Source organism: Zerene cesonia, chromosome Z, assembly GCF_012273895.1.
Source record: "Zerene cesonia ecotype Mississippi chromosome Z, Zerene_cesonia_1.1, whole genome shotgun sequence".
NCBI lineage: Eukaryota > Metazoa > Arthropoda > Insecta > Lepidoptera > Pieridae > Zerene > Zerene cesonia.
In genome coordinates, this window is record NC_052122.1 from 10,331,910 (window position 1) to 10,349,827 (window position 17,918).

The 17,918-nt window shown below is 33.9% G+C and overlaps 1 protein-coding gene across 1 annotated transcript in view; it reads left to right on the top strand.

Annotated features, from left to right (window-relative positions):
* The first annotated feature begins 693 nt into the window (after window positions 1-693).
* LOC119835475 overlaps window positions 694-17,918 on the top strand; it is a 79,027-nt gene continuing 61,802 nt past the window's right edge. The window contains exon 1 of the mRNA XM_038360314.1: window positions 694-978. Coding sequence (XP_038216242.1) covers window positions 850-978 — 129 coding nt within the window. The 5' untranslated portion in view covers window positions 694-849. The remainder of the gene's footprint in view (window positions 979-17,918) is intronic.

Consider the following 17,918-nt stretch of genomic DNA (forward strand, 5'->3'; position numbering starts at 1 on the left):
CTGTGGCTTACGTAAGCCCATTGGCCTCGGATCAGAGGCCGAGCTTTTAGTTTAGTTCGTCTGTCACTGTAGACTGGGTGACATTTGCGTAAAGCGGGATATTAAAACTTTATAAATATTCTACGTACATATTATGTAAAGTAACATAATATTAATGTAAATTAGTTATTTATGAAGACTATATGTTACTTTAATAGCGCAAAACTATAAGTAATTGAAAAAATTGTGGCTCGTGGAAAGTTAGTTCACTTTATAAGGATATTAAGATTCATTATTACACTAAAAGTTTATAGGCACAATTCTGAAAATAATTTTGGTTCATATACATATTTTACAATAGACAAATATCATTAAATTATATATGAATATGACTATCCAAGGTTATAAGCATTACTTTTCATTTATGTAACCGTTCTCGTATTACCTATCTAGTATTGAATAAACAAGAGTTGGAGTTTATTTCTTAAAAAAAACCTCTGATCGATTTCTTCAAATGCTCGTAATGCTAGCAATTGCAATTGTGAAAATGTAATCTACTTTAGTAATGACATGTGTCTTCATTCTCTGTAAAGTTTTGAATTTTATTTTATTTAAAAAACTTTAAAGAGTTAACAACTCGTAATCAAGAAACTTAACTTATATTTTGTTTCTGGCAATACTTACGACATTGTAGGAGCGAGATAGATTGTTTCCGTGATCAGTCACTTAGAATCATTTTGTTAGACGTTTTATGTTCGATGTTGTAATAGAGACGTTTGTAATTTTTGTTCTTTATATGGAAAACGTAGTATTTTACGCTAAATATATGTATTCGTCGAGGTATTATAGAATATAGCGAACTCTGGGGTGATGGAGTCGCCGCCTTCCTTTTCGACTCACTCCGAAGCGCCTCCGTTGAGTGAAGACAGTGGCTTGCTTATTACCAGTGGCTCATTTTCTAGTGATTCCGCAAGTGGATGGCATCATATCGCATCTGAGGTGAGTTCAGAAACTTTTAAAGACCCATTAGCGAATGGCTTAATTCATTAGAGGTATATTGGTTATGTGAAACACGTCTGGGAGAACGAAGGTTGTTATTGTGTTTACATTCATACGCTCCACGCTATGTGTACTTATGTATTAGAAATTTGCTCCCGTATTTCTCTTCTATACTTAGTATGTCTCTACTCTAATTACTGCACTCTTTATAAATGTTTTGTTGGCCGTTTTATACCTTTTTGCTTTGAGTTTTGCACAGCGAACGTTTTTTTTAATTGCGTAAATGAACTTAATTCACAAACGGCCCCTTTTCACTACACACTACTAAGTTTTAATTAATTACTTATGTATGTATATGCAACTTTTAAAATACTTATACAAAGTTATGACTAAGTCAAGGTTGGTTAATAAGAGTATATAAGTGAGTCATGTTTATCAAGTAAACAAGCAGAAATATTCACTGAAGATTCAAATACAGAAAACTGCATTATAGTGTCAATAGAATAATTATTATATCCATAAGCATTTCCCTTTTATGTATTCAGTACAAATTTTAAATTTAAACAAATATAAACATTCAAAACAATTAACTATATTAGTGTTTTAAAAGTACAATTAATAATAGGGTTTTATTCCTCAGTGACTCAATTGATATAATTATAATAATAATAAAAAACCTTAATCTTTAGCTTTCACTCTACCCTGAAACCTCCAATCTAATCTAAGTATATTTTTAAACCTTTTTAAATCTGTCCTCGATTACATATTAATTTTTACCATTGACATTGAATATCTCAAACCACTTATCTCTATTACTATTGTTATATCTAATTACTCATGAAGTGTTTGTGTTTTCAAAACACTGCATTACATAAATATTGTTATAAAATTATTATGCTGCTGTTTATGTATGAAGTGTGTGTATGAGTCAATATTTGCTCTGCTATCCTCAATGTTATTAGATGATTAAATTATTTGCTTCATTTGCTAAATTAATATAACATTTCATTTATTTTGTTGGTATCTATTTATGCTCAATTAAATGTGATAGGTATACAAAATATTCACAAATTTGAGTACATTTTAAACTATAATATGATTTGCCAAATAAATGAGGTATATTAAGTTACAATGCAATGCCAATGCAATTTTTAATATGTGTAGTCATACAACCTGTGCTGCAGTTAATTCAATAATGCTCATTATGTCAGCCATGGTGCGAGGTGTTGGTTATGGTGATGGTCTTTTCCATAATTAAAAAAGCTGTTCCCTAGTATCTTTATGTTGATTTCATTTAAAAACTGTTTCTTTAGATCAACCCCCCACTTGGCATGCCCCCTGGGAGGTTACCATGATTTCTAAATCAGTACTACTTCCAGTGTGAGAATGTGATGGACTATATGACCTATATACATTGTCGTTTTCCCACACTCTTAATAATACAGCTTTAAGATATGCTGGTTATCCCCCTGGTTGTCATTTGGGTTAATATTGCTCTAATTATAACATTAATTTAATAATCTACCATCATATGAAATATATTAATAGCGTTACTAAAGTATTTCATAATTAATTTGACTGTTGTATGTTAGTATTTACCATATTGCTGTCATTGCAACGTAGCATATGTTTATTTATCAATGAAGGTTGTTTATAAGTTACTTTGTACTTAATAAAGGGTAGAATTTATTAAAAAGCTCATTTTGTAGTTAATCTTGTGTCCATCCTGTCTTGTATTCACTATAGAAAAAATATGAAAAGAAAAGGTATAAAAGTATATTAGAAGAGGGTGATTAGACAGGTGCAACCTACAGTTGTTCAAACTATGCACAAATATATGCCCTCTTTATAGGGGCATAAAGAAACAAGTCTTGTACATGAATAAAGAATCTTAACTGAATAGTGCTTGACTGGTTTTTGTGGAAGGATGTATGGTTATTGTCCCACACATGACAAAACAAGGTATTATGCGTAATCTCTTCTCCTTTTGCTGTAATTATCGGTGATTCTTCAAGGCCCAATGCTTACCTCGCATTGTATTAAGATTATCATATATTTTTAGTATCGAAGTCATATCTGATATACCGCTCATATATGTAGAAAGATATAAATCAGCTATTGTTTTTATCAATCAGATCATTTGCGCCTGATTCCATTCAGCATTCCGTACGTAAATCAGTCCAGGTCAAAATAATTTTATTGAGGTTCATTTCAATAAGCCCGTCAGCGTGGGAAATTCGAGGAAACTTCCACACATACAAATACGAGGCGTGTGCGTAAAATAGAGACGACGAAAATTGTTTTTGGTTATATTCAGTTTATTCCGAATTTATCGAAATGTAAGATCAAAACGTGTCAAATAATTTTATTTAAGGTCTGTTTTACCAAAAATTTTTAATTGAGTCCAAAGTCCAAACGCGTCTATCTTTGTTTAATTGTCTTTTCGCGAAATAACCTTTACAAATATACGGGGCGATATTGATCACAATTGACAATGCCTTCCAGTGATTCTAGAGAACCGTTGCCTGTTCGAACCACATATTAAAATTGTATTTTTTTCCATATTTTATTCAAAATATATATTCGTTTCCACTTGAGAACCTGAAAAATTTATGAAGTAATTTTATTCCTTTTAACAAAATACTTTTTTACACGAAGAATATCGTTACACTTTATTTAGATATTTTTATTTTTATGTGTTAATACACAGAAAACTAGGATTAAATAAGATATATTAATATACATCTTTTTCAATTCTAGGGCCCATATTACTGAAATTTTTCATTCACTAAATACCATACAAAAATAAAAATCAAAGAAAAAGCAGAACTAAATCGGTAAAGTCATTCTCAAATTGACGTGTCTAAAAAAAAATATTTTTGTATTTTAAACATTTGATCTCCTATGAGAATTATTCTTATATATTGAAGCACGATATACTACACCAAAACGATTTAATCTCATTAGTATTTTTTATTACTGAGATGTATCAACATAGTACAAATATATGCATTGTGCTCATTTATAATTTTTATATACTTTACTAATATATAAATAAATATATAAGCAAGTAACGTGCATATTCCAGGTTAGCTCGGTATTCAAAATAGAATATGATATTCGGTAAGGATGTGTAAAATAATACTATAAATGTGAATGCGAGTTTGTTATATTCGCTTTCACGCCCAAGGTACGGAATAGATGATGAATATTGGTTCAAAGATGGTTTGAAACCCGAGAGAGAACATAAGATAGTTTCCTGGAAATCGCATGGAATAGAAACTATGGGTGTAAAACCCCGAAAGTATTTATTCTTTGATTATGTTGGCGAAGTAAGATGTAATTTTACAATCGATCGATATATAAATGTAAAACTATGTAGTTTTGAGCTGAATCGTATCAAAACCACAAGCAATAAAACGAATTTATCATTAAACAATAAATAATAATGTTCACATTATCGAATTTCTCCACTTTTTCCCTTTAGTAGCAGTTCGCCTCGATTTCGCCCCTAGTACATGTTATAGCCTTCCTCAATAAATGGGCTATATAACATTAAGTTTATTCTTCAAATTGTTCAAGAAAACAAACTCTTCAGCTTTATAACATTAGTATAGTATCATTGACGTAGGTATAATATAAAATTATAATAACGTTTGTAATTACTTCAATGTTTTATCATATAATGAATAATTTATATTGAATCTTAATATGATAAAAATGTGTAGTGGGTATATTTGATTATTAAGACGGTAGACGGTAGGTACCTAGAAGAAGAAGCTAGAATTATAAATATAAGGGATCAAGTACAAGTACTCTACTTGTTCTGATAAACTCTCAAAGAATCATTTAAAAAAATTAATATCTATATATATAAAAGAAAATCGTGTTAGTTACACTATTTAAAACTCAAGAATGGATTAACCGATTTGGCTGAAAATATGTGCAGAGGTAGCTTAGAACCAGGAGATGGACATAGGATATTTTTTATCCCGGAAATCCCACGGGAACGGGAAAACGAAGCGAGAAAACGCCGGGTAAGTAGAGATAGTAAAAAACGCCGGGTCAGTAGAGATAGTACTGAAACTACGCGGGCAAAGCCGCTGGCAAAGGCGACTAGCCTTTGTAAACGTGGTCACGGGGAGACTCCCCGTGACCACGTTTTTAATTTCTAAATGTATAATACTCACGTGAAACCAAACACAAGAAAATACTAATAGAATATATTTTCTTATGTACTTATTCTCTGTATGTTTATCTGTAATATTTCATTATAGGTGTTTTTTTTTAATTTTTAAAACAATATTTACTAATTTATCGTGATTAATTTAAATATAATTACATATTACATAGTATAGATTATTGAACCAAGTATCCGTGCCTATTGGGGTTAAACTACATATATATACCTTTGTCTGTATCTATTAATTTATGTGCGCAAGATAACGTAAGAGATTCCTGTGAGACATCCCGTTTCCAAGTAAGTCAGTCAATTATATACATTTTAGAACATTGTATCTGTCTACAGTCAGTTGATATTGAATTTATGTTCGAAACTTTAGTTCACATCTGAATTCTCAATACACATTCCGATATTCAATGTATATTAATTATCAGATAAAATCTGAAATGTTAAAACACGGAGAGAATTTTATAAACATGTAAGGAATTCAGCTACAGTCATGTCAATAACGTGAATTAAAACGATAACGTACTTTATTTTTCACGAATTATAATGAAATCTGTTTTTTTCAAATGAACAGTACATTTTTCAAAACAACAAATAAATTAATTTGGACAACTCACACTAATAAACGTCGAACAATACAAATTCAAAACATATCAAATTGACAATCAACATTTTACCCGGAAAACGCGTTGTTTGTTGTTTAAGTTGGAAAATCAAAAGCATACAGTACCGTTCCTCCGCACATGTTACAAAACTAGTAGACGAGTGAACTAGGTATAACAGGAACCAATCAAAGCCATTGTTGTAACTCGTTTCTATTAGTCCAATACTATCAATAGAGTTTCAATTCCAATTAACAGGCTGTAAATCTCTATCTAATAAACATTGTGTGTGTTTGGAGGCGTATGTTGGACTTATAGTGAATACATTTTTAGTATATTGTTATACACGTAAATATGCGCGTTACCGTTAAAAATTCTATGAGGTAACGGATAAGCTTTCTTAGTTACTAGAACTCGAGTTCAGAAAGCGGATCGACGGGTTGAAATAATCATAATCGTACCTGTCTTATCATGTAGTCTTTTAAGGAAGTAAATATTTTACGCGGTGTCGGTTTGAGTGTTAAATATTGAAAGAGAACCAGATTGACCTTAATCCTTACACGCTAACAGTTGCGTTTCTTGGAGAACGCAATTTTATTTTTCGTGGGGTGTACAGTAAAAGCTAAAGTCAAATATATAAATCCTTATCCTTCGGCCGTTATATTGAAATAAGGGATGCAAAGTGCAAAACTTTATCTCCTACCTCTTTAACTTACGAATATCGGTATAAAAAGTGCCTATGTGTTATTTCAGTTGTCCAGCTACCTACGGAGCAAAATAGTATTATTATTCACCAATAGATGTCAGGAAAAAAAACACGAATAAAACACGAACATGACATTTTCTAAAAAAAATTCCTAGCTAGATCGATTTATCGCCCCCGAAACCCTCTATATACTAAATTTCATGAAAATCGTTTTAGCCGATTCCGAGATTCCAATTATATATATATATATATATACAAGAATTGCTCGTTTAAAGGTATAAGATTACATTAAACTATCAATATAGTTATCTTAAACATCTAAAGTTAATTTACGCTGATCTGTATTTATCGTTAACATGGCATTTTTATTATCGCGATGACACAGCTTTCCCCAGAAGTTGATGCAATTTAAATTCTATATTTTTATTAAATTCTATTCTACTTAATTAAATTCTGTATAAAATTTCATTTAAAATGTCGAAGTTTATAAAAAAGACAGACTGAGTATTGAGATTTAATATATTAAACGATTTTTTATACATATATCCTCTTAATGCAATGTTTCTCCTAAGTAGTCTGCATGACTTCAAATTATTTTGGCTTATACTATATTTATCCTTATTATATACTGACTGAATGACTACAGCGGTATAAATAACCGACTTACTATTTACTTATACAGTTACTATTGTTAATAAATTAAAAACTTAAAAAAAAAAGCAACCACGAGAATGTAGTTGAAAATAAACTACATTGTAATGTAAATAAGGTGCAAAATTAACCGATCGATAATTGAACTAAGCATCACTTTAAATTGTATCATTAAAACAAAGTAGCCAATTTCAATGAGATAATTAAAAACTCAATCCATTGTACTCAATAATTTCCCACACGATGCCGCAACGGGCGCTTTGTTTAAATAATTATAGAATGTATCATTATATATGCTTCATAATCGGATGTATTGAATTAGCTTCATAATGGTACATAGCGAATTCGCGATATTTGCTTTAATTTTAAAACCAGCTGTATAATCCGTCGTGCGGTCACATCAATTTTTGCTCTCATGAAGCTTACCAAAGAACGGTATTAATTCGAAATGTAATTACTGGCGTTCATTTGCTTTCAATCAAAAATCTCGTAGTCACGTTGACACTCATGTTTATCTAATTTTCATCACACGAGATGATGGAGAAGTAAACACGTTACTTACGTATATAAGTACGTTTTTTGGGTTAATATTCGTTGAATACCTAAAACTGATTTATTATAGGTGTACTTCCGAGGTATACTAAATTATTGAGTTAATATGTGATGTGCAATTATAATTTGTGGGGTTATTATCGAACTATGTGGTAGTTGGATTATATTTTAGATTAATTATCGTGATTCTACACCAAATTTAACCACAAATATCTCAAATTTAAACAGATTGTATATTTAATCTGCTGTATCTATGCTAACCTTAATCCTCACTACCATAATCATCCATACACCATGACATTATACAAACTCAATAGATTTAGATATGGAAAATATTGTGAATTACATAGTATTAGCTGCGCCTTGTAAGTCGCGTATCCCGTAGGAATATCGGGATAAAAAGTTGCCTATATGTTATTCCAGTTGTCCAGCTGTCTACGTACCAAATTGCATTGCAATCGGTTCAGTAGTTTTTGTCGTGAAAGAGTAACAAACACACACACACACACTCTTGCAAACTTTTTGCAATTGTAATATTAGTAGGATAGGGTAGGATAGTTCACCAAAAACAATTGCCATCTATAACGTCTCCTGAAATGATAAAACAAACGTACGCTTGCACTTCATCTAATAAAATAATCATTCGGTCGAGCGAAAACGGTCTACAGAAACTACGATAACCGAATCTGAAACTCGGTTTCTCATTACTTCGCAGTCTCATCCGGGCGACACTCCTGAAATCTATTAAATCATCCATTTTATACAGTTTTAGCTAATATTTGCCGAGGATAGCTCCGTTTATTCCCCGTAGCTAAGGGAAGCGCCACAAAACAAAGGCCAAGCTCCGCCTTTCGCACAGAAATTAACTAATCCAGCGCGCGTCGTCCACTCTATAGCGAACTAACCTGTTAGCCTAGACAAATGGCAGACGCTTCTAATCTATTCAGTTTCAACAATCATTTTATGACATAGCAATACCTAGGAACTTCTACGAAGTAATATTGCGATCGAATTCATTGGAACTGCCTTAAATGAATTTTCCTTTCTGACTCAAGGATAAATAGAATAAATTTATATGCCTCTTTGCATCCAGTCCTTTGAGATTGATATGTGTTTACGATACTCATAATATTTAAGATTATATTGAACACACTATTATACTCTCGTGTGGTATTAGTCGAGGCCTGCTGTCTGCCTTAGAAACCGTAACTTCTGCCATCTGCGGACCACTTTGCACCTAATTTGCCTAGAAATAGATAGGCAATCTACTCCAGTGACTCAGCGAGCATTCGCTGGTGACAGCACCAATTAATATACTTTTCCTCTGGACGAAGTTTAAGTCAAAGAACAATTACGCGCAAAGGTTGGTGAGACGGAACTTTGTGTAATCGCCTAGGGATGTATTAATATTGTTTAGCATCAAGTAAATTTATATTAAAATAGAAATCGTATTGTATATATATTGTGGCATGATTTTCATAGTTTTTTATTTATACTCTAAGACCAATATTTGTGTACAAATACAATTTCAATTTCCATCAAAAATGTATGGTATACCTTACAAATAATTTAATACATGATACCGAAAAGTTGAAACTCGTTTGAAATAGTGTATCGAAAACAAATAAAAACGTACACAGTACGTTTTATTACAATATTTGATTGGTTAGAATTATTTTGTGAGTTTTCACTTTGTGAACTATGTTTGAACGTCGTCGACAAACTGATATTCGACTGTCCGTTTATTTGTAATGCACAGTATGCAAACCCACTTCTAACCATCGCTATAAACTAAATTTTTGAATAATGATTATGAATTGCAACATAATAAATTCATACTTAAAATACGTACCGTATTATATAATACGCTGCGTATTATAAACATGAGTTTAATCATTAAAATTCACAACCATTATTTATATAAATGTAATTCTTACTTGCATTCACCATGTCATAATATATCAAATTGTAAAAAATAAACAAAGAATGTAATAGAATAGAAACATAACCGTCAGTACGAATAGAATATTCAAATATTTTAATTTCCATTCCAGCAAAGCACTTAAATCTCATCCAAGTTTCAGTGACATACAAGTAACACGCAGAATTGACGACATCTCATTCATAAAATAAACCTCCGCTTCGGGACGTTCATGTCCAATCATAAACCAATCTTAATCAGAGAAATGTCTTGCATAAAGGGATGGATATCCAACAGACAGGGCTCTTAATTTCATTCCTAACGAACCGCTTCGATACTCTCCACTTGTGTCTCGAAACGTATTCCAATGCTAGAGTTAAAATTAATCGTCGCGCTATCAAACAGATATCCTGTAATGCACTGGAGTTAACTTCTTGGCAGTACCGTGTAAAAGCAATATTTGCGAGCAGGAACAGTGCGCAACAACGCAGCAGGTTGCCGTACAATATTGCGTTAAAATGATGCTCTTTTGTAAGAAGAACTTGAAGCTTAACAGACGAACCAAACAGAAATACATTCGCATTTATAATGTTACTAGCTTTTGCCCGCGGCTTCGCACGCGTTAATTACTGAGTAGTTTTTATAATAAAGGTTGTTATACATACAAACCTTCCTCTTGAATCACGCTATCTATTGGAAATAACCCCGTCAAAATCCGTTGTATAGTTTTAAATATCTAAGTATACATACATACGGACAGACGCGGGAAGCGACTTTACTTTATACTGTGTAGTGAAGCGTCATTCGGATGATGCCATTTTGCTTGTAGCTTCATACACGAGTAATAATTTAACCGCAAGTAAAGTAGCAAAAGTCTTAAACATCTATTTATACTCGAATACTAGTAAAAAATTGATTGCAATTATTGGATGCAAATATTGACAAGACATAATTGCAAGCGTCTTTTGTTTACATGAACAATATTTATGTTTAGATTATTGCTTTCCAATCTTGACCTATCTAAACACAGACTCGTTGCTGTTTGAACGATTTATTGGTGCATTTTTAATTGAATTATTGAATGTTTTATAAGAGAAGTGTTTGTGAAAACTAAGAGCGAAAAGGCCTTGACATTTGTTTCTGCTGATTTCGTGATGGGGCTACGGCAGGTTAAGGTTTCGTACCTCATACAGCGACGTAAAAATTTTGTAACACAACAAAAATTTTGACTGGTTGCATTTGTATTAGTGTAATGTGGATTAAAAATGTGTGTAAATATTTCATTAAGCTGCTAGTTTACAAAAATGATAGCATTAAATTTTCCTTTGATCCGACTAAAAAGAAAAATTCCTGCATAGCGCGCTTCTCTCGTATTCGAGACTAATGAACTTAAAAATATCTTCAAGCAAGTGTATTCCGCTTTTCTGTTATTTATACCGCAATTTGCTCTTTGGTTGCTTTTATTCCCTTGTTACACAACGTACTATTTGATTTTGCAATCGATTTTCACGTATTTAAATGGCCATGTGCTACGCAAAAATTTAACATTTGTATTTTCCTTTCAGTTCAAGTTCAATTAAGTTTTTACCTCGCAATTAATTTATAATTATTAAATTTAGGAAGTAATATGACCCGATTACAATACGTTACGCCGTGTCTAGTTGTTCGTCCCGTGATTACAAAGTAATAGTTCCGTGAAACTCTTTAAATACAACATTTGAAACCACACTGAAGTAATCCATGCATTTTAAAAATCTTATCGAAACAATAATACGGTTATACGGTTATAATACGGTTATCATTATGACATTTAACTTTGTTTTAATAATACACTACTTTGGTTATCAATAAATTATTTGACGCTAAATTATGTAATAACCAAATTATTTTATTAACTTTATATCATTACGTGCAACCTAAAATAAATTTTTGAACACCATTAAAGAATAGAAGTATTCCGGATATTCATAATAATCAATTTGTAAAAATCAGCCGAAGTCGTGTCGCCAAGCGTTCGTTTTCCGACACGTTGACGCTGATGTAGCCTCAGTGAAGACGGGTCGAATCAGTTGCGCCTATACTATCTGGACGATCTGATGCCCACTGACGTTGCTACATCTGGAGACTAGTCATGGAGGTTAGCGGGATCCGAGGCACGGTGCACCGCTGGCCGACCGCTAGTCAGTAGGGGGCCCAAGTAGCATGCTAGCCACACGTGAAAGGCTGCCCCGCCAATTAGCGAAAAATCCCAAAATGCGCCATAGTGCCGGTTGGCGACCGGATGAGAGGGCCCTATGGACATTCTTGGGGGGGCTCGGGCGTCCCCGCAGTCTCCAGACTAGTCCCCAATAGTGTAGCTTCCAAGTGTGTATCTCAGGTCTAGAAGTATAGCGCCTCGATTCGCTTGTCTTTACAGGCAGTATCCGACTGGGGTGATGCAAGTCCATTCCAACTGACTCCGACTTTCCAAGGAGTGTCCGTGCCGATTTCTAGCCACCTCGAGCTTCTTGGTATCACCTTAACAGGCGTTAAGGTGATACCAAGAAGCTCTGAACTTTGGTTCATATATTGAATCAAAAGCCCAAGTAGCCTCGAAAAAGCTTGGCATTCTGGCGAAGGTGAGACAGTATTTCAGCCCGGGACAGTTGCTCAATCTCTACCAAGCACAAGTCCGGTCGTGCATGGAATACTGCTCTCACCTCTGGGATGGTTCTGCCAAGTATCAGCTGGAGACGCTTGAGGCGATAGAGAGGCGTGCTAAGAAGCTCATAAACGACGATGATCTGGTAGGCAAAAGACTACAGAGCCTCGCTCATCGCCGTAGAATGGCTAGTCTATCGGTTTTTTATCGGATACACTTTGGAGAGTGCGCTGCGGAATTGCACAATTTGATTCCGCCATCCCCAATCTTCCATCGGTCGTCGAGGCGCACAGACTCTAGGCACCGCTTTATGGTGGATGTTCCATGTACCCGGACTAAGCGGTTCGACTCTTCATTCTTTATTCGAACCGCAAGGGACTGGAACATGCTTCCTGAGTCTGTGTTCCCTGACGAGTATAATCTGGGGATCTTCAAAAGTCGAGTGAACAGGTACCTTCTAGGGAAGCGCGCTCCATCTTAGACTACATCTACGCTTACCAGCAGGCAAGATGGTAGTCAAGCGCTTCCCTATCCCACAATAAAAAAAAAAATAAAAAAAAAATTGTAGAAATTGAATAGCAGTCCACCTTCAAATTACATGAAGGAAATTATTTGTAAAATAAAAATATTTATTTGAACAAATTGAAGGAAGAAAGTCAGCAAGTCCATATGAGTTTTCTGACAGAACAATAAATGCCATCTCACAGAAATTTTGATTAAACTCATCACAAGCTCTGTTCAAACGTCCAATACGTCAAGTGCACGCTCGACGCAAAATGGATTCAGATGTTAAACCGTTGATTTTGTTCCTGTATTAGCTATTGAGATTGCCGGAAACTTATCGACATGGCGTGGCAATAGAAAAGCTGTCAGAAACGCGTGCACTGTAGCCATCCGCCACCGGCCGAGCGGTTTTCACGTTTCCTGTATGTTACTGTTATCCCGGATTAGAATTTACACGTGTATAACTCATGTGGGCCTTTGAGCGTAGCAGTTGAGAATCCGATCAAAGTGGGTGGGTCTATATGTAGGGAGAATTATTCGTAGCGTTAGCAACGTAATTCTAAATAAAGTGAATCGAGATCATTTTCGAAGGAATCATAGTTAATCATAACTCTTTTCCTTTTCCTCACCCTTGCTTGTCTATTTCTTCTTTCCACTCGTCAATCCATTAATTATCCCTTTCCGTTTATAAAAGAAGAGCGAAATCGCAGAGGCACTCTTGGTTTATAATAAGTTTTTACATCAATTGGCAGTTAAACTGCTGACTTTTCTCAGTTTTTGGTCTAAGTTTACCTCTGAGGTAGTAGTAAACATAATTAAATAAATTTCGAATTATCAATATCATCACCTAACCAAAAATGAATAGAACACTTTGATACCCATAAATGCAATTCAACTGAAACATTCTTTTCTTAAATGAATTACGTTTCCGTTGAAGCGGTTCCATTTTGTAAAACTGTTAGATTGCAGAAAAGGTATCTAGTTGTGCAGGATACACAAGATTTTATTAACAACAAAGGCAAAGGTTGCTTTTTTCGCGAAATACAGTCGCTTTATACTGTATCAGTAATAATTGTACTTCATATCCAATACCTGACTGCTGCCTTTGATACGACATTCATGCCGTCCAAAGTTTCAGCCTTTCATGAATTCTTGGACCCGCCGCTTGTTTGCGTTGTTATTGTCCCTTTCCAGCGGTCGTAAATCGAATGAATATTTCGTTCATATCATACGTGACATGTATACTGTAGAGGGCAACACGGAAACAAACGATTCCTAAAATATCAGAATAATTCCGGCTACATATGCATAATAACCTTAGCGAATGCGTGGCGTTGGGTGTGATGAAGTGATTGTTATGAAACATTTTTAGTCCCCAATTATGACTCGATTGTCCGGATATTAATCCTACTTCCTACTAATATTATAAATGCGAAAGTTTGTAATGATGTGTGTGTGTGTGTTTGTTACTCTTTCACGCAATAACTACTGAACCGATTGCAATGAAATTTAGAACGTAGACAGCTGTACAACTGGAATAACATATAGACAACTGTTTATACCGATATTCCTACGCGATACGGATTTACGCGGGTGAAACCGCGGGGCGCAGCTAGTAAAAAAATTGATGCAATGTATCAAGAATAAGCCATTGAGACTGCTGACCACTAAGGTCGATGCTGCGGTGACTAGTGATTATAAGCAGCGGCGTGTCTAGGGTAGTATCAGTGGGCAAGCCAAGCTAACACTGCAATTTGTTTACGAACAGCATTATTATCTGTGTGAATTTGGTTAGATAAGCTTCAGATAAATAATTGAAATACGTAATTGTAAACACAACACTGCTATACATTGTTTTTTATATGAATATGTATACTTTTTATTTCGTATTGTCTACTTAATTCGAGTATAAGTACCATGTAAATATATAAACAACAAGTTACTCAATTGAGACGTGAATATCCGACAAGTTAACAATTTTCTGTAAATTACACATCAAACAAAACCTTTTTACGAAAATTTGGCGGACAACACACAAACATTTGAATTTTTTTTATTTTGTAATTAAGAATTACAAAATATTGTTTTTGCAAAAATAAAATATGTCTCTCTCACTTACCTCCTAATTATAATTAAATTTAAACTATTATCAATTATTATGCGCTTTAGTTAAAATTTCCTGAACTTTGGGAATGCAAACTAACGCTGCTTGATCGGTGAACTAATGAAATATTAGTATTGCACAGAGCTCGACTCATAAGCAAGTCTTTCATGATGGACAATTGAATATTCAAATGAGCGGGATGCGCGCGATCTTTTAAATACGCGCGGAAAAAGATATTTTTTTTATTTGTTTTTTCGAACGAGCGCATTATTCTTTTTAATTCTTTTACTTAGTAGAGCAGGCTTTACGGATAATATGAGGGAACCGCCAGTGGAAGTTAAAATTTTTTTTCAACTTTCTTCAAGGTGCAGTTTCACCTGTCGCGGTGTCTGTGTGTGAGAAATTAAATTACTCATGTTGAATATGACCCACTTCCCAGTTTCCATTAAGTTTAAATTTGCATACATCGTGTACATAGTCGTGTCATAGGAAGGTGTCATGGAGTTAGCGTGAAGGTGGAGTTCGGGGAAACCGCAGTAACTTTGTAATACAATGGCTCAAGTTTAAATCATTTGATTTGATACGTAAAAGGTTACTTATGGCCGAATGATATTCAACACTCGATTAATAATTCAAACTTACCAAAACACACTAACTGAATAATTCGAAGAATCAATCCTGATTGCGGACGTCAAAGCTGCGCTTTTAAGTGATATAACTCATTCGTCCCTAGATGTAGTTTATTAATAGAAATAGCCTTAGTTTTTTTTTGCTGTAAACTGTGGTAAATCGTAACATATTTAATCGATTCAGTGGTACAAACCACCAGAGTTTGCGTGTGATATGTTACACGCAGTAAACTTATTATACGATAGCCATTTGCCGGCGTTGCGGTTCGCGGTCGCCGCGATGTCTTTAGCTACTAATTGATGCCGATACGGTCAGTATCAATAGAGATGGTAACTGTAGATAGTTGTGATTTGCCAATAGTTGGATGAACATATTCCATGTTGGACAATATATTAATATGAAAGGACATTTTGCTTAAATTCTGTGTGACGTTATTAAAATCACGAATGCAGAAACGTAGAGGTTCATCACTTCATTTGTAAAGTGCTCGTTTAATTTTGTGTAAAATAAACGTTTGAAAACTTTGATGAGCAAAACTTTGCCCTGTGAACACATTTCACATGGATTTCTACCGACTAGGATAAAATTATTTACTTTAACGGTTAATTCGTATTTTAAACAAATTTGTGCATAGCTGAAACTAAAATAAGCTTTTCGCTGAAACTGCATGTGTACTTAATATGCATGTAAATAAAGTGTTTCAACATTTACGGATTTATTCATTGTAATCGCCTATCGACGGTTTTATAACTTGCATTAGTTAAACTGTTCTTTAAGGCTTATATGAGGTTTTATAAAATTGTTTATTCATAAACGCTCTTTAACTAAATTGTCGCTATAGCTTATATCCAATCGTTGCCATTACAAAGAAAACTTACTCAAACATATACCTTTTCAGGAGTTAAATACGACTTACTTAAAATACTACCTTTTTAGGGGTCAGACATCTATATCTTTAATATAGTTTATAGAACATAAAAATGAATATAGATTTTTGACATTCGCACTAAAATAGCCATTAAATGTGCCTTTCTGTAAACAGTTTTATTTTTATGTTTAGTTTCATAGGATTAAACATAATTTCCGGGACTGAACCCTAGTCTTACACCCTACCGTGGCATCGCTGTGGCCCTCCGCTTTTAATCCAACTCAAGAATCGAATGGTTTCTATTCTAGTTTTAAGTGGCTAAGAGATCTTGAAAAATTAACATTTAAATGATGAAAAAATATATTCTCAAAACGTTTAGAACATGTTGAACATTATAATGGTTGCAGTTTAATTTTCCAAATGTTATTGTTATACGCTACACGATTAACATGTTCCGCTTAGCAAAATTGTTGACAAGTAACTGACAGACAACGCAGAGCCCGTGCGGCGGGGTCTGCTAACGTGGCATTTAGCATAATAAGTTCCTTACGTAACGTAGTGGAGCGTTAAATTTGTTTGGGAAATTTACACACACGGGCTCAGATAGAATATGAAAGCTTTGTTGCCTTGTTAAATACAATCAATGTGTATGTTTTTGAGACAGTTTATTGTGGGAGTATAATGTAATGTTTGTCGGATATTGTTGTGGGATACTGCTGTTTTTATTTTTATATATGTGACATTCGCTCGCTAATTCTTGATTAACTAATACAATTTTTATTTCATGCGTTGGTGTTTATTGACTGTTACTGTATCGCGAGTTCGGCAAAAGGGCTAATTGACGTCGTTTGCATCACTTTGACCCCCTGGTCCCGAAGACACGGCCATTCCTGTTCGGCCCGAAACGATTCCGTGACAAAGGACGCCCTATTTGACTTGCCAATTTGGTGTTTCATCCGAGGGAAATTTAAAGTGCCGTTCCGGACAAAAACATTTAGTTAGTTCGCGTTGATATAAAGCTATGTGGACGTACACAAGCAAAAAGTGCCTTGTTCCGAGGCAAATGAATGCATCTGACGCAAATTAGATGCGACAAACGTTCATAAATTGCTGGCTCTCAGCAACAACTTTTGTGTACCAAAGACTGTTAGTTTAAAAACACATCCGAACTCGTCGCGGTTCTTTCGTATCGTCTAAAATTATTTATATTTAATTCATATATCAAATATATTTGTTTCATCAAACATCAGCATATTTTCTTGTAATTGAGGCTGTTTTTTTAACATTGCGTGAAAATATTTATTGATTATAGAATCTTTTGTGAGTCTAGATAAAACAGTACAGGTGAGTTTTGCTTGAGTATATTATTTTGTGTATATTTATATCATCTATCATCGTGTATACAATAATGATGATAAATTAAAATTCCAGTAGTATGCAACCGCTTAAGGTTTATACTAAAGACGCAAGGGCTTTCACTTACTTATATTGTTCAATGTAAATACTTAGTCTGGCCATAAATACTGTTACACTTAATTATAAAAAAATATTACATTTGAATTTCGAATCTGT